The following is a 27,772-nucleotide window of genomic DNA, read 5'->3' on the forward strand; positions in this document are numbered from 1 at the left end:
TATTTAGCCGCTAATATTCCATAAAATTTCTATATGCAATGTATAAGTCCATTCCATTATGTTGAGTCTTTTGTTATTATATGTATATATCTAAGCTTGATTGGGTAAGCTAATGCCATATTATGAGAATTATATGTAATATTGCTCATAGCAAATGACATCATACATTATTAAGACTACTTATAATTAACATATAACGATTTCAAAAAACAAACAAACTATTATTTGTGATTTTTAATAGTTTGCTTATTACGAATTAAATCAGTATCTATGATACTCATAAGCTTATATTCAAATCATAACAAAAGACTCTTGCAATTACAAACCCTCTTTTAAAATGTTACACAAAAATACACAATTAATTTTATTGTAGATAATTTGTAAGTATATATAACAAACTATAATGTACTACTAAATAGTTTATACAAAAAAAATGATGTTTTATCTAAAAAAATATTTCAAGTTCATAATATGTCACAAAATTGATCGTGGTATATTGATGTAGGTGCTACACACCTTATCCATCAGTCAATGAATTGTGATGTCCATTGGCCGATTGATAAGGTATGTAACATCGTAATCCTTTGAACAAATCAGTTGAACCGTTGAATCAATTATTGATTTTCTAAACATTTAAAAAAAAAACAATTTGAGTTGGTAGAACTAACTAGTCCAATCTGATTTTTAAAACAATGCTTTTATTTTTTATTTTTTGTTTGTTGGTAAAGCAATGCTTTTAACGTATACATTAGGGCTGTCAAATTGGATATCGGGTATTGGATACCCGATACCCGAACCCGAAAAAATCGGGTAATTGGATACCCGATACCCGAAAAATCGGGTTTCGGGTCGGGATCGGGTATTGGATTTTTTGGATTTTCGGGTATCGGGTACCCGATACCCGATCGGGTAATACCCGAATACCCGAAAATTATATATAATTTTACTAATCTTTTATTTAATTTGTCACATTTATCAACTAATTCAATTAGGGAATTTAGGGTTCTACACATTACAATATTTAATTAATCCATAGTACACTCATTTGCTAAAATAAATCGAATATTATATTCTGTAAATTCTCAAATTAGATTGAATAATTATTCAGCCTAATTAATTAGAACATCATTATTATACTAGTAATTTTGTTTTGTAACACTGTGTATCAACAGGATAAGAAGAAAATATGATTTTAACATGGTTGGCTTTTAACTTTTTACTATTAGTAAACAAAGAGTGATAATTCATACTACTCCATATTTAGAGATGAGCAAATTTTGAAACACAGATTGGGTGTTAGTGACAGATTTTTATTTTTATTCTTGAAGGCTGCACCAGAAATAAATCCAAACATGTAAAATTATTGGTGCTACTACTAATTCAACCAACTGCGCCACTGTGGAACTGGGATCGACTTCTATTTTTTAATTGGAAATATTTTACTAAAAGTTAGCCAATTAACCAAGAAGGAAATGAAAATAATTATACATTAATCAATCCTAACTAAGTTATCCGAAAATATCAGTCTCACTAATTAAGCTGGAATACTTAATCTGATGCGCTAGAGTTTGATATAATACTTGAAAGTAAATTTTAGTTAATTCTCCATCTATAAAATATTATGATTTTTTTTAAATCGGGTATCGGGTACCCGATTTTTCGGGACTGGATACCCGAAATTTTTTTCGGATCGGGTATCGGGTAGCAATTTTTTGGATTTTCAGGATCGGGTACCCGAAAATTTCGGGTCGGGTACCCGCGGGTACCCGATTTGACAGCCCTAGTATACATAGTCAACTAAAAGAATCTGCTCGTGAACTACGGTTTTCAAATTTTCGGTCTTTAGAGTGATATCTCCTTTTTATATTTATTTGTTCATATTTAATTCATTCATATACTAATAATCAATCGGGTCGGTCCATCGGGTTTCGAGCCAACCCTACTCAGTTTGCGGGTCAATCGGGTGCGGGCTAACCGGGTTGTAATTTCTTTCGGGTTATAAAAGTTCGGCTCTAACCCTAACAACTCGGGTTTCGGGCTAGCCCGACGGGTTAATCGAGTTTCTACCGATAAAATTAAGATGCGAACAATCCAATAAATCATGATGAAAATTAGTTATATTTATGAAATATAAAATATTTAATTATGATAAATTTGAGATATATGCCTAAACTCAATCATAAATATGATCAAATACTAATATTTGAGATATTTCATGAAATTTTAATGTATGTATTAGAAATTTAAATATTTTTTAGTGAGTTTAATTTATTTAACAATTATAATATTAATAAAAATTTAATATATAATTTGCATATTTAATAGTATAAAAATGAAAGTTATTTTTTTAGTTATCTATATCATAAAATTAGTCAATGAAGTGTCGAATTAGGAGTAAAAAAATAGAATAATAGAAATTTTATCAGATTTTCGGGTCTGGCCCTAACGGGTTGCAGGTTAATCGGGTGCAGGCTTATCGGGTTTTAAATTTATTGGCTAGAAATTTCCGGCCCTAACCCTGTAAATTTAGCGGGCTATTCAGGCCAGCCCATGGGTTGCGGGTTACACTGACATCCCTAACTAATATCGACCAAGAAGAAGATGCCTAACTAATACTCCCTCCGTTATTATATGTGACACATTTCTTTTGGACATAAGTTTTTAGGTGGTGATTAAATAAAAAGATAATTAGGTATGAGTGAGAAAAAAATAGAGAGAAAAAGTAGGAGAGATGATAAATTAAGATATAGATAGAGTGTTGTTTTTACATAAAAAGAAATGTCTCACTTATAGTGAGGCAGACAAAAAAAATAAGTCTCACTTATAGTGAGATGGATGGAATAAATAATTAACATGGTTAGTTCAATATAATAAAAAATAGTAATTATGGTTGAAGAAGCATCATAAACAAGTGGAGTATTTGAGTAAATATTTTGACGTTTTGGTTTTTATTAGTGGCTAACTAATAGTAATAAAATTGCATGTGGCCATTAAAATGGATTGGTAGGAAATGTATGCTGAAATAAAGCCAAGATCACGGCCTTGTTTTTCGGAGAAAAAAAGTTTAGTCATATCACGTGCACCGTCATCTGACTCTGAGTTGGCACGTGCCACAAGTCCACATTACTGCCTTGTTAGACGCTCCCCTAAATAAACTACTACTATATATTAATAGTATATCAATTATCAACGTGCTAGATTACTACTACTACTACTATCATGTATCGATGTTTAATGTTACACCAAGCCATATATATCTAGAATTTCACAAATATCAATGTCAAACGGTGGTGATGTTTGTAATTGTGTATGCATTGAAACTCATGTACTATAAATAATTAAAACTAATAGTAGTACTAATTGAAGCTTAGCATTAATTAGTAAAGTCCAGGCACCACAAAATTATTCTTAGAGAGAGGTCTATTTGAGTTTAATTATTTCGACCACGACATCAACGGGCAACCACAAGTTTTTTTTCAACATTTATGGGTGGCAATGGAACACGAAAAAGTCACCAAATCAAGTAGTAGTAGTAGTAGTTTGTTTGTGAAACTTTGACCTCTGAGACACCCAACATTTCGTGTATAATGAATGCCCCAAACAATGCTGCAACAACTGGTTTCCAGCAAACAAACACCATTAACAAATGTTAAGGTGGAAGTATTAGTATCTATTAACACCCACAAAAAGAATGATGGCCATAGAGATACATATCTTTCTCTTTCTGCCTCAATCTTCTTCATTTGGAACTAACAACCAGAAGAGCTACAAATAATTCAAGACATAGAAAGAAGGTGTGATTGAGGCATAATCAATACATAATTGATACAGTTTAGAATAGAATATATTGTGTAATATAGCCCCTAGAATAGAATGATTTGTGATTGATCTCCTTCCTTAATTAGTGATCCTCGTCTCCTATATAAGTGGGAGGAGTTGTACACATTCCAAACACACTGAAATAAGAGAACAAGCATATCATTCTCTACACACAAAAATGTCTAGCCTTTCTTGCCCTACCTCTCTCGATTACCATCGTTAAGACCAACTTTGTCACCAAGGATCCTTTTTTTCCCATTAGCAAACTTTGAACATGTGCAAGTAATGTGTGTCACTAAAATCAAGCTCTAATTAGCCCGACATGTGTCTCAGTCAGTTCCTACCAGCTGCATTGTTTGGCTGCTGTCGATATCGGACAAACCGCAGCCCTTTAATTGTAATGAAACTAAATGACCCTCAAATATCATTAATTTTATCGAGAGATCGATGCAATGAAAGTGAAGAATATTATGAACTAGATTGGATATTAGACTTTTAAGTATTTACAGTTGGATTTTTAATTAATAATTGTAGAGAAAAGAATGCAAATCAAGTGGTTAATGCTCGAAACTAAAAATTTCAGATTTGAGTCCCCACTATAGCTTCATAAACTAATTGCGTATGCAATATACAAACACTTGTTGTTAGAATCAAATCCGACAACAAAAAGTTTACTACCCTTTATAAGCTGTTTTTGTATGTGAGTTCCATCAACAGTGGTGAATTTGCATAATTGAAACCCCTCTAACAACTGCCCAAAAGGCATACTTGAAAACGTTGTTCGTCCCCTCGCTTAATTAATCTTTCATCACGCAACTACTCAAAAATTAATTGTACCCAAATTTTGTCTGTGCTTTTTAGCCATGTAAGACGACAATTCTTTGAATGACATCTCCTAGTCACCAAATACAAGCTCAATCATTTTCACCGGTTCAATTTCAGCTCCAACATTTGGTTTCATATCCAAAGCTTGTAAAACTGATGATTTTGGCTTGAAATCAGCAAAACGCCGGCAAAACCAGCTAAAAATGCCAACTGGAACCAAGATCGGAATCACCGATTTTCCATCAAATTCGAAACCCACGATTTAGCTCGCTTGTCCACTTACAGTTTCACTCCCTTTGCAACAACTCTCAATTATTTTAAATTATAATGTTGCATCTATATATATCTGATTCCAACTGAACATCACAATATTTTTTTACCTATAACTGCTGCCAATCATTTCACTTTGTTTTTGGATATTCATATAGTACTACTTACACACTAGTAATTTTTTTAAACGAATATAGCTACAAATCGATATAATAACTTATACCCTAAATTCACGTATTTTATTGAGCTGGAAGGTAGCAATTTGTCCATTTTCCCATTAAAGTAGCATAAAGTTTGTGATTTATTCTAAAAATTAAGTGTTTATATTTATATCATAAAACTGGATATTGCGTATTTTTCTTTTAAAAAAGGAAAGGAAATAAAGCAAAAGGGGCGGGAAAAGGGCAGTTATGCGACACTTCTTCGTCTCATACTACAAAGTGGAAATCTAATTCACAAGGCAGCCAAATGCCCTTTCAACTACGATTCACACACTTCAAAAGCCACCGGTTTTCGATTTATTGCGCCCAAATTCTTTTCTTCCTTGCAGAGAAACCCAAACAAAAGAGAAAAAGATTTGCCCCACTTCTTCATCAAAGCATCAATCCTTGTCGCCTTTGTATATATGCACTCTTTAACCAGAATGATGTTCCGCTGCAGCCACAAGGATTCTGGAACCGGTGGCGATTTGTGGAAAATTGAGTGTGATAGAAAGGGGGGAAAATTGGAGGGTTTGCGGATTGCAAGTAGGGGAAGGGGAGTGGCGTTAGGAATAGCATGGCGAGTAGTAGTGGGACCAAGGGCGATATGGGCCCGCCGCGGTCGCTGTCCAAGCGGCTCACTAGGGCTCTCACGGTGATGGACCCTTCCGACGAGAATTCCGCCGTGGACAGTGAGCTGGTGCCGTCGTCGCTGGCCTTCATTGCCCCTATTCTCCGCGTGGCTAATGAAATTGAGCAAGATAATCCCCGCGTTGCTTATTTGTGTAAGATTTTTAGTTTAAACAATATCGAATTTTCATTTATTGCGAGTGTTGTTTTTGGCATCTGTGTGTTTTTCTCTACTTTTACCAATTATCTCAGTTTTGCATGTAAGTGTTCATTATGTTGTCATCAAACTGAGTAAGTTGAGTTAATTTAATGCTTTGGATTAAAAATGTTACCAATGCAACACTTTATTAATGCAATATGCGTAGCATTCCACGTTTTCCTTATGTTTGTCACGCATTTATGCAATTTTCTTTCTACAGCTCCAATATCCAGTTCTTCCTTTTTAAATTTGATGTTATAGACCGATGTCATATCTAAATGAAAATATGGAATCTAAGCTTGTTTATATAAGTTCTCCTGCTTTATTTCCTCTTGTTGTGCTTCAGAGTTAATCTGTTACTTTTGCTGTCTCTTTCTTTTCGGATAAAATGGACCAGGTCGATTTCATGCATTCGAGCAAGCGCACAAGGCGGATCCGAAATCCACTGGGCGCGGTGTTAGGCAATTTAAGACATACTTACTACACAGACTTGAAAAGGTTAGCTTGTTGTGGATTTCAGTTCCCTAGAAATTTGTTTTGATATCTGTAGGTATTATGTTGCATTGTTCCTGAGATTTTGGTCTTTGAGCTTTACCTCCTGGCTCTTACATCTTATTTGTTTCCTGCTATATACCATCTCCTAGATTTGTTCCTAGGTTCATTGTATGCTTGCCAAGAAATTAGATACGGTAATGGACAGAGAGAGATCAATATATAATAATTTACTGTACGTACAATTTTTTAAATGTTAGCAGCAGCTGCTGGTATTAGTGATGCAGTCTAGGAACATGACAACTGAAGGTCAATGCGATCATTAGAGATGATTGTTGGATATACTATAGGATTGCAGAGAGAGGGAAAAGAATCTTTAACCTTTCATCACTGCTCACCAGTGTACCAAGAAAAAGATGTGATTAATCAATCGTCCTGCTACCATGAGCGCAGTGTTGTGTTGATAGAGGAAGATGCAGTGCTGTGTTCTAGACAATTACTTGAATTGTATCCAGTTTCTACAAGTAGCCACTTCTATTTAAACTTTTAAATGGATCACAACTCGTAATCTGTTGCTTGCCTTAGTTTTTTATTAATCCAGTCTTCTTTGTGTTTAAAAATTAATGGTTGCAGGAAGAAGCAGAGACAGCACCTAAGCTTGCAGGTAACGATCCCAGAGAAATCCAGAAATATTATCAGCTGTTCTATGAGCACAATATCAAAAGGGGGGAACATACAAAAACACCGTGAGGCTTAATCCCAAATCTTTGTTATTATTAAGATCAATAAACTACAGAATTTACTTGATAGTTTAATGATGTTAATTTTTCCTCTAAGGGAGGAGATGGCAAAGATCTATCAGATTGCTACTGTCTTGTATGATGTGCTGAGGACGGTTGTGCCGACAGCAAAAGTTGATAGTGATGTATGGTTATGTTTCTTATACTAGTGAATTGTCCTATGCTTCGGTAAAAGAATTTCTAATTCAATTATTATGATGTAATAAATGCAGACCCAGAAATATGCTAAAGATGTTCAAGAGAAAAAAGTACAATATGAGCACTTCAACATTCTTCCCTTGCATGCTGTTGGTGTTAAACCAGCAATTATGGAGCTCCCTGAGGTAATTATATATGCGATGTATCTATACTCGATTCATGTACACATGCATTCAGAACTTTTGTCTTCACCTTATAATGAATATTTCTTGATTAAATATTTTAGATCAAAGCAGCACTTCAAGCTATTCGTTATGTATATTATCTTCCAACCTTTCAAATGCCTGAAGAAAGAGGGAGGCCAGTCAATGACATTCTTGAATGGCTTGCTTTACGTTTTGGATTTCAGGTGTGCATACTATTTTGTGGGTGTTATTGTTGCCTTTGCTACTTGACTACTGCTAGTCCTATAGGGTAAATATATATGTTGGTTTTCCTAGGCTCCTTTGTGACACACACACACACTTCGTTTGATTTATTGACTGCATTGCAAATCCTTTTTTTCTGTTTACTGTTATTTTCCTGAAATTTGATGCTTAAGATTGCTCACCTCAATGTATTTGTATTCTTCTATGGTGTTGAAGAAAGGAAACGTTGCTAATCAGAGGGAACACTTGATATTGCTTCTTGCTAACATGGACATAAGAAACAAGAATCTTCAGACTTACACACATGTAAGTATGTCATTTGTTCTCCATGGAAACAATCAGAGAATACAAAGTAAATCCATTATTTCCTTGATCCCCTCTTTTAATAGACTAATGGTTTTGATGAAAAACTGTTATCCAGTTGGAAGGCAAGACGGTTCAGGATTTGATGGACATGATTTTTAAAAATTATCAGTCGTGGTGTAAATATCTACACCTTAAACAACATCTGGAGTAAGTTGACTAAATTATGATTGCACTATTACCAAAATTTCCTTATTAGAATGTCATGTGACCATGTAGCTATCTCATTTTCATGCTTACAGCTGTCCACGGGATGAAAGGAAACAACAATTGCAGCTTCTGTACATTGGACTTTATCTCCTTATTTGGGGTGAAGCATCCAACATTCGATTTATGCCAGAGTGCTTATGCTATATTTTTCACTGTGTATGTTCACTTCTATTATTTTACAACATCTTACTCGATATGCTATCATATGTGCAATTTGTTTTAGTATAAGAAAAAAAAGAAAGTTCTTTGTGTTTCTCTGTTTAGTGTTCAAGTACATCACTGATAATTATTCATATATATGTATTCAAAAGAATAACTTGTTCTGTTTGGGAAAACAAGATGGCTAAGGAGATGCATGAAACTCTGTTCAATAATGCTCAACACGTTACTGGAGCTGCTACCCAACTAGTACCACTAGGTGAGGAATCATTTTTGAAGAAGATAGTGACTCCTATTTATGAAGTTCTGGAAAAGGTAAATCAGTCTTTGAATCTAGTATTTGTTAGTTATTTAATTATTCATTTTATATTAACTGCTTTATCTTCTAAATAAAGGAAGCCAGGAGAAACAAAGAAGGAAAAGCAAGCCATTCAGCATGGAGAAATTATGATGATCTGAATGAATACTTTTGGTAACTCATTTATTATAATTCTATGTTTTATCATTAACTTTTCAGAACATTTAAAGAACTTATCATAACACAGATTCTACATATTGAGACCTTCACAGATACTTTTATTGGTATTAATCTAATTTGATGAAGTCACTGTTAAAATTATTTCTCCTGCACCTAAATGTTGAATTTTTTATACTCCGTCCCATAGAAATAGACCATTTAGGTTTGACACGGATTTTAATGTGTAATTGGTAAAGTAAGAGAGAAGGAGAAAAAGTAGTTGAAATTGTGTAGTGGATGGTGGGGCCCATAAATGATAAAGTAAAAGAGAAGAAGAAAAAGGTTGCCATAAATGGATATGGACTATTTCTATGGGACGGAGGGAGTAAATTATTTGTTCATTTATGTACTAATTCTGTTTTTTGGTTTGTTGACTTGCATTTCCTCCCTTGTCAGGACTAAGAGGTGTTTTAAGTTAAAATGGCCATTGGATCTAAAAGCTGATTTTTTTGTGCATTCGGAAGTGATAAAGTCCAGGCACAAGGTATTGAGTCCTATAACATGGTTATATCTACATCCATTGTGTTGATAAACACAAATATATGGACCTCTCTAGTAACGTTCTTTCTTGTTTATTCTGTATAATAAGATTGATAATTCATCTCATAAGTCACCATTTCTTAAATTATTGCAAAGGTATATGCTTGATCCCAAGTTGCATTCCACTTGCAATGTGTTTGGCTGCCACTAACAAAGGGGAAACTGAGTCATGTAAACCAGGATGAAATAGATGTTTCATTTTAAAATCCTTTTATCTAGAAAAGCAGATATTTTGGTGAAATATAAGTTAAACCATAAACAAAAAGGAAGAAGAAGAGTAAAAGGAAAATACAGCCAAGGGATAGGCCTCAAGTCACTCTATTAACTAGTTCATGAAGAAAATATTAAACTCACTGAAATTTGAGATGTTTGCTTGAAGTTGTGAACTGTAATTCTAATTGTCTTGTATGTACCCAGGTTTTCTAGAAGTATTTCTCAATTCATGTTTTTAACTAAGAAATACAGGTACTAAATCAGTTTTTGTTGACAGAGAAATAACCAGACTGTTGGAAAGAGAAAGCCCAAGACTAATTTTGTAGAAGTGCGTACGTTTTGGCACCTTTACAGGAGTTTTGACAGAATGTGGATTTTCTTTATATTGGTGCTCCAGGTACTTCATTTAGACTCACTTTGTTCTGTGATGTTTTGTATATATATATATATATTCATCTTGAGTTGTTTTATGGCTCTTAATTAGAGTTGAAAGTTTTTCAGAAAATATTTACCTAGAAACAACATTTTAGAACCTCATATGTCTTACATAAATCAAATCTCAAAATGTGTCGTCATTTTCTAATCATCTTATCTTAAGCCAATCCAAAAAGATTTACAAGATTCATGCACTAGAATAGGAGGAGATTATATGCATATTCTGGTGTTAGAATGGTAGTGACAATATACTGCCTATTAGTTATTACTTCAAACTGGCCCAAATTTAAAGTCCAGATATATCAGTTATATTTTAGTTTCAGTCTAGATTTACTGCTATATCAATTAAATTTGACCCATAGTCGGCAACCTCAACAACCTGCTCTCTGATACGATGATAGAAATTCAATTGGTTTCAGGATGGAACCTTATGAATTTCTATCGCGGTATCAAAGCAGGTTGCCGACTGTGGGCCAAATTTAACTGACCTTATATCTGGACTGAAACTAAAAATTTGATTGATCCAGCATATCTGGCCAGTTCGATAGTGGACTGGTCCAACCTGATTAAAAGAAGTCCAACCCTTCCAAGGTTCACTGTGAAGGGTTTGAGGGAGGGTATTGGAAATTGAAACTAAAAGTAACATATAACTATACCAATTGGTTTCAAAGAGAACTGAAACCACTATATAGGTCTCATGGGTCATCCTATCACCAATTGGTTTTAGGATGGAAGCCCATGGATTTCTATCATTTATTGTTTAACTTTTTTGCACCTTTTCTTTTAACTATCAGTTCCTCAATATATATCAGGCAATGATTATAATTGCATGGCATCAACGTGTATCCTCAAATGTTCTTTTTGACGAGGATGTATTCAGAAGTGTTTTGAGCATCTTTATCACTGCTGCCATTTTGAATTTTTTGAGAGGTACCTGTTAGCCTTTTTCCTTTCTGTTTTCAAAATTGTATGTTTTTCTTTGTGTCAGTGTGGGCGTGTCAGTACATCATTTGCAGTATTCTCACAATTTTGTTACTCGAGGCAGAGCCTTGTTTTATATCATTCGTAATATAAAAATAACATGTCAACCATCCCTCTGTAGCTGTCCTCGACATGGTCCTCAGTTTCCATGCCTGGAGGAGCCTGAAAGTTACCCAGATACTCCGATATCTCCTGAAATTGGCAACTGCTACATTTTGGCTTATAATCATGCCACTGACGTATTCCAGATCTATTCAGAACCCAACTGGGATAATGAGATTAATTGACAATTTGGGAGCAGATTGGCAGAACCAAGACCTTTATTATTACTGCATTGCAATCTACTTTTTACCAAATATTCTAGCTTCTTTCCTCTTTCTGTTTCCTTTTATGCGGAGAGTCATGGAACGCTCAAATTGGCGCATTATTGTTCTTCTTATGTGGTGGGCTCAGGTTAGTTGATCTAAAGCTGCATTTCTGACGTATATGATAATTATGGTTTAATGTATCCTTTTTCTGTTCCAGCCAAAGCTGTATGTTGGAAGAGGAATGCATGAAGATATGTTCTCCCTTTTCAAGTAAAATTTCGTTTTCACCATTAAACAATGCATAAATCTGTGTGTATATATATAAGAGAGCGATCAACTTAGTTCCCTTTTTACTGTTAGTACATTTGTCCACTACACCAAACGTATAAAATTACTAAAAGGTTTAAGTTCCAGAGTTCAAAAGCTAATTATGAGCATGGCATCTGATTTATTTCTTATATGAAATGATAATATCTAAATTTTTGGACCCCATTTTGCTACTTGTCTCTAGTTCGATGTGATAAGTGTCTCAAATGAGTTACTAGAGTATCTCTTAGGCCCTTCTTGGTATGATGAAATGGAATGAAGGTAGGAATGGAATGAAGATAGGAACGGAATGGCAATTACTTTGAATTCCCATTCCATTCTCTCTGTGCCATTACATGACCATTCCATTCCATTATACCAAGCAAAGGAATGGAAGTAGGAATCACCATTCCATTCGCTCCTACATTCCATCATACCAAGAAGAGCCTAGTTTCTTACCTACCTTTTGTTTAACATTCTTTCCAGGTACACACTTTTTTGGGTTACCCTGCTAATAAGCAAGATAGCATTCAGCTACTATGTTGAGGTAACCTTATTCTCTTTGACGAGAAATATACATGTATGTATATGTGTATGTACGTATGTATGTATGGGTTTATGTATGTCTATTCGTCTTGTGGATTTTGAGGAAACACTTAAAGAGATATATGCTATATAGTAACTATAGCATTCTAAATTAATAAATATCTGTTGTCACGGTGCATGATTGTTTTTTGTTCTTCTGACAATAGGCTGCTGTATCTGACAGAATGATCCCAAGAAGATATTAATTCATCTGGACATAACTATAGAAACTTGGTCTTTTATATTCAGTTTTTTCTACAATCATAGACGTGATTCCTCTATTTTAAAAAGTTTGGCGTATTTGCATGAGCTTTCTGCTCTCTAATAAATTCTCATGTGACTTTCATTTTTGTCTTTAATTAGATATTGCCATTGATTGAACCAACAAGGACGATCATGAATATCACTGTCAGTAATTATGATTGGCATGATTTCTTTCCAAATGGTAATATTTTCTCGATTTAACAGTTTGGGTTTTGTTCTAATTACTTATGTGGTTGACGAACTAACCATTATGCATATGGAATGCAGCAACTCATAACATGGGCGTGGTTATTTCTATCTGGGCTCCAGTCATTCTGGTACGTGACCAGATACACTCTTGCAATGAAATGTTTCTACCAATTTTCTTCTTAATATTCATGAAAATTTATCTGCCTATAGGTATATTTCATGGACACGCAAATATGGTATGCTATATATGGAACTATCATTGGTGGGATCTATGGCGCATTTAGCCACCTTGGAGAGGTTAGTGATTTTGACCCTGTCAAGTGGCGAGATAGGGACGTACAAAACCTTTATAAGTTGTGGCTGTGCTTAAGTAATATGTTTCAAGAATCTTTCCTGACCCATTATTTCCTTTTGTTAGATTAGAACCCTTGGCATGTTAAGGGCAAGGTTTGAAAATGTTCCTTTGGCATTCAGCAAGCGTCTTGTTCCATATTCCAAAGGGGACGCCAAACGGCATAGAGGGGTACTACATCGATTATCTCTTGATGATGATTTGGCAGTCTGGGAAACATTTTTCAAATATTCAAATGAACTATCTTATTAAAATGTTTGTACACTTTACAGATGTATGTCTGAAAGCCTTTAGCGTTCTTATTTCTCTGAACTGTTATGGCAGGATGACATGTATGATAGAATAAACATCGCAAAGTTCTCTCAGATGTGGAATGAGTTTATATCATCTCTCAGAAATGAGGACTTGATCAGTCACTGGTATCTCTCTCTCTTAGATGGGAAAGCATATGCTTTTCCTTCAGAGTTCGGTTGTCCTGATGACAGTAGTTTTTATCGATAAAATGATTATATGGGACCCATTTTCAGGGAGAGAGATCTGCTTCTTGTGCCTTACTCATCAAGTGATGTCCCCGTTGTCCAGTGGCCTCCTTTCTTGCTTGCCAGTAAGGTAATAACTTATCACATTTTTTAATTACTATTGATATTCCTTCTTGAGTGAATGTCTTCCTGTTGATATCAGATTCCAATAGTACTGGACATGGCAAAAGATTTCAAGGAAAACGATGATGCTGAACTCTTCAGGAAAATCAAGAGCGATGATTTCATGAAGTCTGCGGTAATTGAATGCTACGAGATATTGAAGCAAGTTCTAATTGGCCTTCTGCTAGATGAAGGGGATAAGGAGTAAGAGACCTATATCTGGCTTGTCATTCTGAGTTTATCTTAATTGCTAATTATGAAGAAAGAAGCATATGTTGTTTCGTCTTACAATCCTACTGAGATGAGTTACTTCTTGAACTCTTGCTCCAACTTTCAGAATTATCAGGCAGATCTGCAACAAAGTTGACAGCAGCATACGTGATCGAAGATTCTTGAGGGAATTTGACATGACTGGGCTGCCTATATTAAATGAAAAATTGGATAAATTTTTCAAACTTCTTGTAAGATCCAAATTTTGAATGTTCTGAATCTAACTCTTCAGTAAATCTAGATGTTGAATGTCTCTTGTGATATCAATTTTGAGTTAGTTGTTGAATGACAGATGGAAGATTATGAAGACCTAGAGTTATACAGATCTCAGATCATAAACAAGCTCCAGGATATCATAGAGATTATCATTCAAGATGTAATGCTTGATGGCCATAAGTAAGTTTCGTATTGTTTGTAACAGCTAGGCTGTGATGTTATATTTTCAGTATTTTGAAATATAAACTTTTCTCTTTTCTTCAGGATTTTGGAAAATTTCAATCAAGGAAACGAGAAAGAACAGCAGAAGTTTGAGAAGGTCAATATCAATCTCTTGGAGAGCAGCTCCTGGAAGGAAAAGGTATTGTATTGGAAACTTGAAAGTTTGTTAGATTTTGTCTTCTACTGTTCTACGTCCTCTCTATAACTGACCTAATATTGTTAATTCAAAAGTTAGTTTATTTTCTATTGTGCAGGTCATCCGACTTCATTTGCTTTTGACTGTGAAAGAGTCGGCAATTAATGTCCCAATGAATTTAGAAGCTCGGCGACGCATTACTTTCTTTGCCAACTCTTTATTTATGAAAATGCCTCCCGCTCCTAAAGTCCGTAACATGCTGTCTTTTAGGTATGATCTAACCTTGAAAATCTGGGGTTGCTTGTCTACTGGCTCGTGGCTGTAGTTATGCTCATCTCACTTCCAAAAATAAATAAAAATATTTCCCATCCGAAAACATGTAAATTGCAAAGCGGACGGGAGCATATTCTGGTTCAACTCTGAAATCTTACCCTTTTGAAATCATTCCATTGATCATCATAATTGAAAAACATGTAGCCAATGCTCTTTTGTTTTTCTCCCTCCCTCCCTTATAAATGTTCCCAACTTTTCGGCATGAGTTTTAATAAATGTTAGGTAAGTGTTTAGAGATGACTATATTTATTATAGGGAATTGTACTTTATGGCAGATGTTAGGTAAGCGTTTAGATGAGCTGTGGGCCATGCTTGGTTTTTGATGTAAATAAGTTGATATAGTGAGGGGAAAATTTAAGGGGTTTGTGGTGGGTAATTCCAAAAGTGGAATGGGAACACTTGTGAGGGACGAACTAAAATGGTAAAATGAGAACTATAATAAGGGACAGAGGGAGTATTACTTTTTTGTTACATGCTTTGTCTTTACTAGCTTTTCTAAAGAGGCTCTGTTTCTTATCTGTCTTGTCTATACTTTGCACGTTAATATGACCCCCAGGCATGATAGTTGAGCTGAGTCTCTTGCAACTCTACCACAATTTTGAATCTGTTATATTTTTCAGCGTTTTGACGCCATACTATAGAGAAGATGTTCTATACTCACCGGAGGAGCTTAAAAAGGAAAATGAGGATGGCATTTCAACTTTATTTTACCTTCAGAAAATTTATCCGGGTGAGTTCTAAATCCATCTTGTATTGCAATTACTGTGATAATTCAGGCATTTATTAAACTGTCGCGCTGTTCTGTTTTTAAACAAAAAAGATGAATGGAATAATTATAAGGAGCGGATCAGAGACCCCAAACTCAGTTATTTCAAAAGAGACGAGAATGAAATGAATCGTTATTGGGTATCTTACAGGGGCCAGACACTTGCTCGAACAGGTCAGATATACAAGCATATATTTGAGAACATCAATGTGAATATACATTTCTGACGGACATTTCCTTTTTTATTTTTCTTGCTGGGTATCCAGTGAGGGGTATGATGTATTACAGGGAGGCCCTAGAACTTCAATGCTTTCTGGACTTTGCTGATGATGATGGTTGGCCTCTTTCTTAATCTCTCTCTCACACATACATTTCAATGCTTTTCTGTAGCAAATCACTTATCTTTATTTGGAGCTATCTGTTGATTTTGGCATTCACTGTTCCCCTTGCAGCTATCTTTGGTGGCTATCGGGCCATTGATACGACTCACCATAACTACAAAACTCTCAAGGACAGAGCACAAGCTTTAGCAGATATGAAGTTCACTTATGTTGTGTCTTGCCAGGTCTATGGTGCACAAAAGATGTCTAGCGATCCTCGAGAGCGTGGCCACTATCTCAATATTCTGAGCCTCATGTTGGAGTAAGTGAAAGTAAGCAATTAGTTTTGTAGATCGATCTTACGCTGACTAAGTTCAAAATCTGTAATGGATCTAGGCATCCAACGCTGCGTGTTGCTTATATTGATGAGAGGGAGGAGACAGTAGAAAAGAAAACTGAGAAGGTTTATTATTCTGTCTTGGTCAAGGGAGGGGATAAGCTGGACGAGGTACTAGAAAAGACTACCTCGGTGTTCTGTTGCAATTGATTCATTGGCCTGTGATTTTTAATGACATCATTTTATTGCGACCCCAGGAAATATACCGTATCAAGCTTCCAGGTCCCCCAGCTAAAATCGGGGAGGGGAAACCCGAGAATCAAAACCATGCTATCATTTTTACCCGTGGAGAAGCCTTGCAAACAATAGATATGAATCAGGTTTGTCTAAAAGTTCTCTATAAATTTTATCTTTGCTTATTTTCATCTCATATAAATGGTTATTTTCCTTCAGGACAATTATTTTGAGGAAGCTTTCAAGATGCGCAATGTTTTGGAGGAATTCTTAAAACATCAGCGGAGAAGACCGACAATTCTGGGATTGAGGGAGCATATCTTCACAGGAAGGTTTGTCATTCCATTTGAAGAGCTAATGGATACTATTACTATATTTATTTAGACAACTAATCTCCAATGATAGAATGCTGTGCATGCACTGATCTTTTCTTTTCTATAATAGTGTCTCATCACTTGCTTGGTTCATGTCCAATCAAGAAACTAGTTTTGTGACTATTGGGCAAAGGATTTTGGCAAACCCTTTAAGGTAATGTTATCTTTCTGGTCTATCCTCCTATATTTTACGTGTCCTAATATCATGATGTGATGTTTCAAGTTCTTCTATGCTTACAGGGTAAGGTTCCACTACGGGCATCCTGATATTTTTGACAGAATCTTTCATTTGACAAGAGGTGGCTTGAGCAAAGCTTCAAAAACAATTAACTTAAGTGAAGATATATTTTCCGGTATAAATATCTAAAATTTCTTCAATCATAATATTCTCTCATTCTTTATCTTATCTTTTGACTGAGTTAATACCTTCAGGATACAATTCAACACTGAGGAATGGCTATGTAACGCATAATGAATACATCCAAGTGGGTAAGGGACGGGATGTTGGCATGAATCAGATATCTCTGTTTGAGGCGAAGGTTGCAAATGGAAACGGAGAGCAGACTCTTAGCAGAGACGTCTATCGGCTAGGACGTAGGTTTGATTTCTACAGAATGCTGTCCTTCTACTTCACCACAGTCGGATTTTACTTCAGTAGCATGGTATGCGAGATTACACCTATTTCTTATACTTATAGTTTCTCTACATATTAGAAGAGTGGATGAGATGTTATTTGTCGCCAGGTTACCGTGCTTATCGTATACGTCTTCTTATACGGACGACTATACATGGTCTTGAGTGGTTTGGAAAAGCGAATTCTGGATGATCCTTATATTCGTCAGAGTAAAGCTCTTGAGGAGGCTTTGGCAACTCAATCTCTTTTTCAGCTAGGCCTGTTGCTGGTGCTGCCAATGGTGATGGAAATCGGCCTTGAACGAGGCTTTCGAACTGCCATTGGCGATTTGATCATCATGCAGTTGCAGCTGGCATCTGTCTTCTTCACATTTCAGCTTGGAACAAAAGCTCACTATTATGGTAGAACACTGTTACATGGAGGGTCGAAATACCGAGCCACAGGTCGTGGTTTTGTCGTCTTTCATGCCAAGTTTGCCGATAACTACAGAATGTATTCCCGCAGTCACTTTGTCAAAGGTTTGGAGCTTTTGATGCTTTTGATCGTGTATGAGGTATATGGGCATTCCTACCGCAGTTCATCACTGTACTTCTTCATTACCTTTTCAATGTGGTTCCTTGTTGCTTCCTGGTTGTTTGCTCCTTTCGTTTTCAACCCATCCGGGTTTGACTGGCAAAAGACCGTGGATGATTGGACGGACTGGAAGAAGTGGATGGGAAACCGCGGAGGTATCGGGATTGCACAGGATAAAAGTTGGGAATCTTGGTGGAATGGAGAGCAGGAACACTTCAAATACACTAACTTAAGGGGTAGAGTGCTCGAGATCATCCTTGCATCTCGCTTTTTCATATACCAGTATGGTATTGTCTATCGCCTCAAAATATCACACGGCCGCAAGGATATCCTGGTATCCCCTAAAGCAACCATCTTTTTCTTTCACCATACCTTCGTGCCATCACTCTTGCTCAAAATCATCCACCTTGTAGGTCTATGGCTTGTCTTGGTTCGTGATGCTCACAGTTCTTCTCGTCTTAAAGGTATAAATGTTTGGATTTCCCCTTATCTCTCTCTGCATATGGTCAATCTCATGATTGAGTTGTTTTCACAATAGATGGTGTCGATGGGGAGACGAAAGTTTAGTACAGACTTTCAGCTCATGTTTAGGATTCTGAAAGCACTTCTATTCCTTGGGTTTGCATCAGTGATGACTGTGCTATTCGTTGTTGCTGGCCTTGCTGTCAGTGATATATTTGCTGCTACACTGGCCTTCTTGCCCACCGGGTGGGCCCTCATCCTCGTAAGCATCTGGGTTTATCGTTTTTCTTCCTCCATTCTATTGCATACATTTGTTGCTTCTTGATCTGATTAATACCACTAATTGGCAGATTGCCCAAGCATGCGCGCCTTGTTTGAAGGGAATTGGGCTTTGGGGGTCTGTGATGGAACTGTCCAGGGCATATGAAGCCATAATGGGACTCGTGATCTTCATGCCCGTTGTTGTTCTGTCGTGGTTCCCCTTCATGTCTGAATTCCAGGCTCGTCTTCTCTTCAACCAAGCCTTCAGTCGGGGCCTCCAGATATCGATGATTTTGTTCGGGACGAAGGAGAAGTTGTCAACCTCTTGAACCTTTTATTATACTGCAGCTGTTGCCAAATATAGGTTGTGTAGTTTTGTGAAAACGAAGTAGCAAAAATAGCATATGGTATTAACATCGTTTTCCATTGCAGTTAGATTGCCGCACTTGTGTAGCCTTTTGCTATATCAAGTATACGTACTATACACGTTGAAATATTTAATATGAAATGGAGTACATATCATTTTGTAACATTTATAGCAAATTTCGACGGTGTCCTTTTGGTATTATGAATTTGTAATTGAAAAGAATTGTATTCCAATTCATTTCATCTTTTGTTTAATAGGGACAAATTTTTAGGATAGACACAAGAGTGAAAATAAGTGATAAATTTAATAAATGAATCAATTTCTAATTAAAATAAAATTATGGCTGCAGGCCTGTGTTATAAATCTATACACCATAGTGATATTATTTTGCACAAATCTATGAAACTATGCCAAACATATAATGAAGTTCCTCCGCATATTAATTAGTTGTGGCAGTCGAGACTAGAATATGTCTAATCTGATTGCAGAAACATCTATAAATTGAATGCGATTAGATCATCCCTCTCCATATAGCATAGCTAAATATATGTAACTAATAAAAATGAAACGCAATAAATGTGAGTAATACTATCTAGGACTGCCGAAAACACAAACCCCTCACTCCCTTTCATTTATTGCAAATATAATATTTTTAATCACGCTAATAACCTGCACGGGTTAGGCATCAACAACTATACTCCGTTTCTGTATAATAACTAGGACATCATACAAAATCATATAAGAATAATTAGACAATTACTAGTAGACTCGATCGAAGTAGTAGTAATGAAATTCGAATTTTAAATATTTTGGTCTAAAGGAAAGTATAATAATCATTAAGATCACATTGCTAAATATTAAGGAATTTCGGTAAAACAAAAATAAAATAACTAAAAATATTAAGACAAATACGAGTATAATTCTTGGCACACATTATTTACATGAGTTACAGCAGTTTACAATCGTTGGGTAACCTTTATGGTCAACATTAGTTTTCCGATTCGATTTTTTTTAACCGAATCGAATTAAAGCATTTAAATTTTTTTGAAATAAATTAAATCGAACCGAATTACTAAAAAGGCCATATTCGAAAAATCAAAATTGAAAGTACAGAAACTTTTGTCCGAATAAACCCAAATTCTACTATATCTAAGAAAATCGTGAATTAACAAACTTGAATTTACATAAATATATTCATATTGTATCAACAAAGTAAAAATAAGCACTTTTTTTTATAGTTAAATAAACATCTTCTAATTTTAATAAAAGAAGATAATTTGGAAAATATACTAATAAAATTTGCCTTTTGCCTGGAGAAGAGGTAAATATATCTTCAAAATGAAGAAGGTATAATACATTTCCAAATATCTTTTTTATTAGAGATTAAATTTTTATAAATAAAATGTAAATATGATAATTATTTTGATTTACGTCTTTCTTTAGGCAGAAATAACTAATTTCAGCACCGATAGGCGGCTAGTATAGGCCTCATACAATCAATTTTCCACACTATTTATTGTTCTCCAAAAAAACTTGCTCTTCATAACAAATAACAATACACACCTCTTAAATTAAAAGCAAAATGGGAAAGAGGAAATCAAATGGATCAAGTCCAACAAAATCATCCAAGCATGAAAAGATGTTGCAGCCAAAAGTATACATCGCAGACACGTACAACTTCAAAAGCCTCGTCCAACAACTCACCGGAAACGGAAAAAACCCTGCGGCGGCGGCGTGGGAAGCTCCCTCGGTTGAGAGTATGAGTGCGTCGGTGGAGGCGTCGCCGGAGCTGGAAATTTATAAGGGATTGGAGGCGATGCTGATGGAGATGGACTCGGATTCGTCTCATAATTTTGATATTGCATTTGCATCTAATAATAATCATCAGATGTGTGAGTATGACTATGATTTTAGTGGTATCATTTAATCAATTCAATGCATGTATGTAACAAATTCACGTCTCGTCTCGTAATAATCTATGACATAATTCTATAATATTCGGAGATTATAGATTTTCAGAAAACATGCTTGTGTCGAGATTATGATTTTTATTTTTTTTTCTTGCGAGTTATACTCACAGATTCTCTTATCAGTGTGTACATATAGTTACAGCCAATAATTGATGAGCAATTCTATCAACAATGTAATCTAAACAATACAAAAACCACTAATAGTATTATGATTATGATCATATCAAATGAACTAACATAAATACCGGGTCCACCTATCTTGTTTACCAAATGTATATCAATCTCAATTAAAACATATCTTTTTCCCCAAAAAATTAGACTATTTTACCATTTTGATTTGAGTCGTCCCCAAAAAATTAGAAAAAGTCTAAATATGGAAAGTTTTTCAACAAATAATAATCATATACATTATTTATAGTATGAACCTAACAATCCACTAACACTCATTCAACTACCTTTTTACTCTCTATTTTACTAACAAATTTTGAAATTTTAAATAAGTGATAACAAAAATAACATGAACATAATCCCAAAATTAGTAAATTCATTATATTTTGGAATTTAGAATTAATTAAATTATAATCACAGTAATTAAATAGTACTCCCTCCGTCATTAGAAGTCCTGTTGACTTTTCTGCACTCATTTTATAAAAATAATAATAAATGGTACTCTCCTCTACATTATTCTCTCTCTTATTTTACCATTTATTCAATTTAAATATATAGTATCATTTTGATATAACGAGTGCAGAAAGTCAACAGAAATTCGCGGAAGGAGGATTAGCAGTAATTATAATTAGGAAAGTATAGTAATTGTCATTCGGATCCCTATCTGTGCACAGCCGCACGGGTACTTGAGGTGATCAAAATATAAAAGGAAGTAAATCAAACAAGGTAAGTGACATTGGATAAGGCGCTGGTCTACGGAACCAGAGATTCTGGGTTTGATCCCCGGTAGAGTCACGTTCACTCTATTTTATTTTCCATTTCTCTAAATTTATTTTGCAATTAATCTTATTCATTCATTTTTTTTCTATTGGTTGAATTTTATTTTATTTTTAATTATTTTGTGTATTTTTACTTTATAAATAGCACAACCAAGTATCATTTTCTCATCCCAAATTCTCAGTCATTTATCTCAAGCATGTGAGTCGCCCGTGACATTGCAATTCAAGGTGCTCCCCATCAATTCAAAGATTTTGTGCGAATTAATACTTAATTGTATTCACAATGAACAATTTTTTGCTCAAATTTCATCGAGATATGAACACAACAACTGAATTTCGGAACATGGTTTTTTTTTTTTTTTTGGTAATTATCAAGGGTATCCACATGTGTGCCCAGTGACTATTTACCACGCTGATTTGTAGGCACCTCAATGGGTGGGACAGCTGACCCAAGGATTTAAAGTTGTTTCATACCCAAAGACATGGATCGATCCTCTGACTATTTGGTTAAGGAATTGAAGTTATACAATTTTCGGTTGTTAATTAATGTAACAAGTTTCCATTATTTAAATTAATGTACCTTTCAAATTTTAATCAAGTAATTTTCAGTTATTTAGCTTCTACTAAAATTTTTAAAATGTTGAAATCTTTGAAACTACTTATGCTCTAGAAATTGGGACTGAAATGGGAGCGGATGATGTGAAAGCTAAAAAATGAGTTGGCTGATTTGGGGTGGAAAAGAAGTGATTTTTGTTGTGAATTCGTGCCCGCTTACACATAACATAAGTAAGTGAGGGAAAAAACGCGATCATGTCCTTCCACATCTAGGCGCTAAGATAGAAAATCTTGGTTTTAGATCCTTACATCTCGAGGAATAAAATAATCTAACTAGCTAAGTAATCCAAGATCATGTAAAACAATGTTGTCTAAATCGTAGATAGATTGCAATCCGATGAGTAGAGAAATATAATACTGAAGTTGCAAAAATGAAGATAAAAATCACAGATTGAGAGGTTATGCAATGCTACTAATAAGCTTACTATTATTAATAATGGCCATCTCCACTTCCAAGTCATCGGACCACCACTGCGCCTCCACAAACACCTTTGCACCACCACCACTCACCTCCGCCCCACCTCCATCACTATAATAGCAGCAAATATAGTCACTGTTGTTGAAATACAAAAGAGACCTGCTTCACCTCTGTCGTCTCCACCGATCTCGCCGCATCAACATCCCCACCAGTACCACCTCTCATATGAGATAAAAATGGGCCAATCACCTCTTCTCTTAAAAGGCCATATTAAGAGATTTTTAACAAAGTAAGGAATGAAGTTAAAGGGATAGTATGAGACAGAGACGGAGCAGGTGGAGTTGATGAGGTCTCTCGCCCTCCACCGCGACCTTCTTGGCCGCCCCTTGATTTCTTCCGGAAATCAACAATTAATTGGGAGTGGATGCCATTGTTTTTGCATCGGATTCCATGAGAACAAATTTATGTTATTTCAGAGCGTAGCCGGAGACACCCATATGGGTTCTTTCCCATGAAAAATATTAGTACCTTTTTAAAAATAACTTTTTTATAATCAAATATGTATCATCGAAATCATATTTATATTATACTCTATACATTTACTACTACCTCCATCTTTAAAAAATACTACAAATTTTTGAAACGGCGTGAATTTTAATACATGATTAGTAAAATAAGACATAAGAAGTTAAAATGTGGTGGGATTGGTAAAATATAAGAGAGAATAAGATAAAATATGGTGAGAGTAATATTAATGAATTGTGGAGTCTACATTATTATAAATGGTGTTTTAATGGTCTTGTAAATAAATTGATGTATATGAATAATATATAGATTAAAAATTTTCTACAGTACAAAATTTCTATTTTTAAGAGACAAATATTTTAATTAAATTAAACTGTACAATGTAAGATTATTTAATTCTATATTCCTCATTTTGACATTTTATTGTTACTTTCTCAGACTAATATTTACAATAAATTTTCTTTATTTATTTCTCTAGTTTTAGTCCCTGTTAACATTTGATAATTGGTTTTTATTCACGTCGATTTTAAGAGCTAAGCGATATTGGACAATTTTAATAAAATTAACAAAAAAAAAAGAACAATTAATAGGGCGTGAATTTGTCAAGAATATAGGTATTAAATAAAAATATAATTCATAATGTAGGGTAGTGTTAAAATGCAAACTCTAAATATTGTACAAACTCCAAACTATGATCTGGACCGTTAAAAAATGTTAACAGATGACAAAATAATAGAAATAAAAAAAATGTCAACACAATATCAACGGTGATCTAGACCGTTAAAAAATATTAACAGATAACAAAATAATAGCAATAAAAAATGCCAACACAATGTCAACCCATCATCAACCGTTGACATTGTGTTGACATATTCTATTGCTGGAATTTTGTCATCTGTTGACATTTTCTAACAGCCCAGATCATAGTTTGAAGTTTGTACAATATTTAGAGTTTGCATTTGATCACATCCCTCCCTAGTAATCTAACTATAATTGTTCTGTTATAGATTAACTGGCATAGGAGCCCTGAGCCAATATGTTTATTTTCTTTTGTATGACAAACAATTGCATATTCATTTATGATATGAGACGTTGTGTCTGGTTATAATTTACATAAAAATGAAACCAAATCCAATATCAATGCAAATATGACTATGTTACTACTAAAAAAAAATCACATGTATCATCAGCAATGTTCACTTGTTTCTTTCTGCTGGGACTCCGTGATCATCTCTCGATCGCTGGTAGGTTGCACCGGCTTATTCCCGAGTATTGCCCCTTGTTTGCGAATATAATGCCATTTTTCTTGTAGGAGATACACGAAGAGTGTGAGAGAGACCTGAACTGTGAAAAGGATTGTCCAAATACTCACATTCTTTAAACTTCTCTTGTGGTAGGCTTCTAGGCCAGTGTATATGTTGATAACTCCCAGTAAAGATACAATTATTCCAACTAGCCAGTGAAAAATAAACCAAATATTTCTGCTTTTGCTTCCCCTGCAATAAAATAATATCACAAACACACATGAAATGTAGGTATGTTTGCATTTGTATTGAGTGGTAAAATATTTACCGGTGCGGCCTGCAGATGCCAGCCAGTGCTTGTAACCACATGATAACGTAAAAGGCGAGGCCTATTCTCTGGTGATCGTTGTTGAAAGAGTTGTCGAAGTATTTTAATGACATTACTGCTGCTGCTGAAGCAAGTAGTACTGAGACTACCTGTATAGTAAATATGAGTTAAATTGTGGTCATAGTGAAGCAAAATTGATCTCATTATTTTGAATTCAATAGGAGTTAAAAGGGATTTGATATTTGTTTGCTACATTACATGATTGGTAGAATAGTTCAATATAAGCAACTTTGAACTGCTCATTGTGCAAGAATGAGGCTTTTCCTTTCCCCCAAGGATTCATAATGATTATTAGCACCAATTAAGGATCAGTAATTTAGATTATCTTTTGAGTCATTAAAGATGGTTGTGGGGCACCCTGCCTAGCTACCAAAATGATACTGTTGAGTTGATTTCATCAATAATCATACATAGGTAATTATAGGCAATTGTGTTACTATTAATTAGTAGTAGAAAAGATCAGAATCATGGGCTTGCCTGTGTAATAGCATGTATATAGAATATGATTCTGAGCCTCTTCCCAGATTCTTCTCTGTTAGACATTCTCTTTACCAGTATGGCAGCTGGCATGAGCAAGCCGACTGAAGCCCAGAGGAGAAACCCGTGGAGCTTGATCTCGAATGACAGTTCACGACTCACCTGACACATACACACACAGTTGGCCCCTGTTCTTGAAAATGAAACATATAAGAAGATTCAACTACATGAAACATGTACCTTGTATCTGCTGCTAGAATCCATCGTTGGATGGTCTAGCAACGAGGCGATTGATGGTCGGAGATTGAGAATGTTGAGGCCTACGGGTAGAGCAACAGCCACGAGCTTATGAGAAGAAGGCATTCTTCAAATGAAGAGTATTTCAACACCTAAAAAAATTTAGAAAAAAGCAGCATATATACATAATAGATGTCATGCTATTGTGAAAGAGAAAGCCATCTATTGCTACTTAGCAGGAAAGAAAAAGTAGTTGCTCATTTACTCTTTTTGTGTATAAAAGAAAAGTTGGATGATTATAAATATGTGTATATATGTTTGAGGAATGGGGAAATTTGAATAGATTTTAGAATGGGGGTGGGGCCATTTAATGGAAGGAATGCAGAATTTAGGAGATGGATTTGGATTGTTAGTCAGAATTGGTATTGGTGGAGATTAGAAATTTGAGATATTGTATTTGTAGTGGTCTGCAAAAAGTTTATGCTGTGACACTATCTTCTGCTACCCCCACAATATATGTGCAGACAATTATAGAAACTATATACTATAAAGTAGAAGATGCTTTTTTAAAAATGTACATGAGCTTTCATTATCTCTACGTGTTCATTCGTTATCATACATAAAAGGTTTCTGTTTTCTAATTAAGATAGTAGGAGTAGTATAATATAGTAGTATTAACTTTGAAAACGATAATTATTTAATTTCATATATATGTGTCTGAAATACAACATGCATCAACGTATATATACTAGTTCCTACCTTTCCCTCAAAAATATATTCAAACTATAATATGATGTGTTTTATTCGTCTTTGCTTTTTTTTTATGATGAATGATTCAGTTATGGGTTCACTGTTATAATGGTTGCTAACAGAAACAGCTCACAAAAGCATAAATAAATTAAATGTAGAATTTTGTGGAGACAGATGATGCAAACTTTAGTTGTGGGAAATCTAAGTAATTGATTGCATAAATTAGAAAAAGGTGAGGAAAATGGTCCCTCCCATTATCATATACTATAGCACTGCGTAGTTGGGTCTCGTTTGTCATCATGCAGAATTGGATGAATTTATTTTTTTAGATCGAGTAAAGTTTGATTAATTTGAAAACAACGTTACATATATAAATGCAAAAATTCAAGAAGGGATATCTTGATTTTGATGGAAAATGACTTGTGGAAACATTCTAAGTTGGTTTATTGACATGTTTTGTATATCCATAAATCCAACAAGGAGATGAATTTTGGCAGTCCAAATACTTGAATTTTATGATTTTTTTCCCTGCGACGTACTTGGATAACTAGGAATACAAAAGGCAAATATTAGTATACTAACAATTGAATTAATATGAACAACTGACTAGCTCACTGACTTTTTTTTACCATATTTTTAGCACCCCAATAATAAAATCGTGCATTTCGAATTTTGGAAATGAAACACATGGTCTGCATATTGTCCTAATTTCAAAATTAAAATGGGAGAAATTATGAAATAAATAAATGATAAGAATGCAAGATCATATGTCGAATATTTCAAATGACTTGACTTTTGGTCACATGGAAAGTGATGAATAAGCTCTAATTGT

At 34.8% G+C, this 27,772-nt stretch overlaps 2 protein-coding genes across 2 annotated transcripts; one reads left to right on the forward strand and one right to left on the reverse strand.

Annotated features, from left to right (window-relative positions):
• Window positions 1-5,323: 5,323 nt before the first annotated feature.
• Window positions 5,324-19,602, forward strand: LOC121806564 (callose synthase 7-like). Its single transcript, XM_042206667.1, has 42 exons — window positions 5,324-5,899; window positions 6,341-6,441; window positions 7,069-7,181; window positions 7,273-7,360; window positions 7,448-7,558; window positions 7,660-7,782; window positions 8,018-8,107; window positions 8,223-8,314; window positions 8,407-8,530; window positions 8,714-8,848; window positions 8,929-9,005; window positions 9,447-9,534; window positions 10,081-10,200; window positions 11,051-11,168; window positions 11,341-11,672; window positions 11,745-11,797; window positions 12,320-12,380; window positions 12,782-12,863; window positions 12,950-12,999; window positions 13,082-13,168; window positions 13,290-13,394; window positions 13,548-13,642; window positions 13,751-13,832; window positions 13,905-14,068; window positions 14,202-14,325; window positions 14,427-14,530; window positions 14,615-14,711; window positions 14,827-14,978; window positions 15,662-15,771; window positions 15,862-15,981; window positions 16,074-16,142; window positions 16,260-16,449; window positions 16,524-16,635; window positions 16,722-16,844; window positions 16,918-17,030; window positions 17,143-17,226; window positions 17,313-17,425; window positions 17,505-17,734; window positions 17,816-18,613; window positions 18,693-18,743; window positions 18,818-19,003; window positions 19,092-19,602. The coding sequence occupies exons 1-42, from the start codon at window positions 5,692-5,694 to the stop codon at window positions 19,329-19,331; spliced, it is 5,715 nt and encodes a 1,904-aa protein (XP_042062601.1). The 5' UTR covers window positions 5,324-5,691; the 3' UTR covers window positions 19,332-19,602.
• Window positions 19,603-24,952: 5,350 nt separating this feature from the next.
• On the reverse strand, window positions 24,953-26,601 carry LOC121806926 (cytochrome b561 domain-containing protein At4g18260-like). The gene is made up of 4 exons (XM_042207103.1): window positions 26,194-26,601; window positions 25,954-26,115; window positions 25,417-25,565; window positions 24,953-25,340 (listed from the first exon to the last, which is right to left on the reverse strand). Exons 1-4 carry the CDS (start codon window positions 26,314-26,316, stop codon window positions 25,031-25,033), a joined length of 744 nt encoding a protein of 247 aa, XP_042063037.1. The 5' UTR covers window positions 26,317-26,601; the 3' UTR covers window positions 24,953-25,030.
• Between the last annotated feature and the right edge of the window lie 1,171 nt (window positions 26,602-27,772).

The sequence above is a fragment of the Salvia splendens genome, chromosome 6 (assembly GCF_004379255.2).
Source record: "Salvia splendens isolate huo1 chromosome 6, SspV2, whole genome shotgun sequence".
Lineage (NCBI taxonomy): Eukaryota > Viridiplantae > Streptophyta > Magnoliopsida > Lamiales > Lamiaceae > Salvia > Salvia splendens.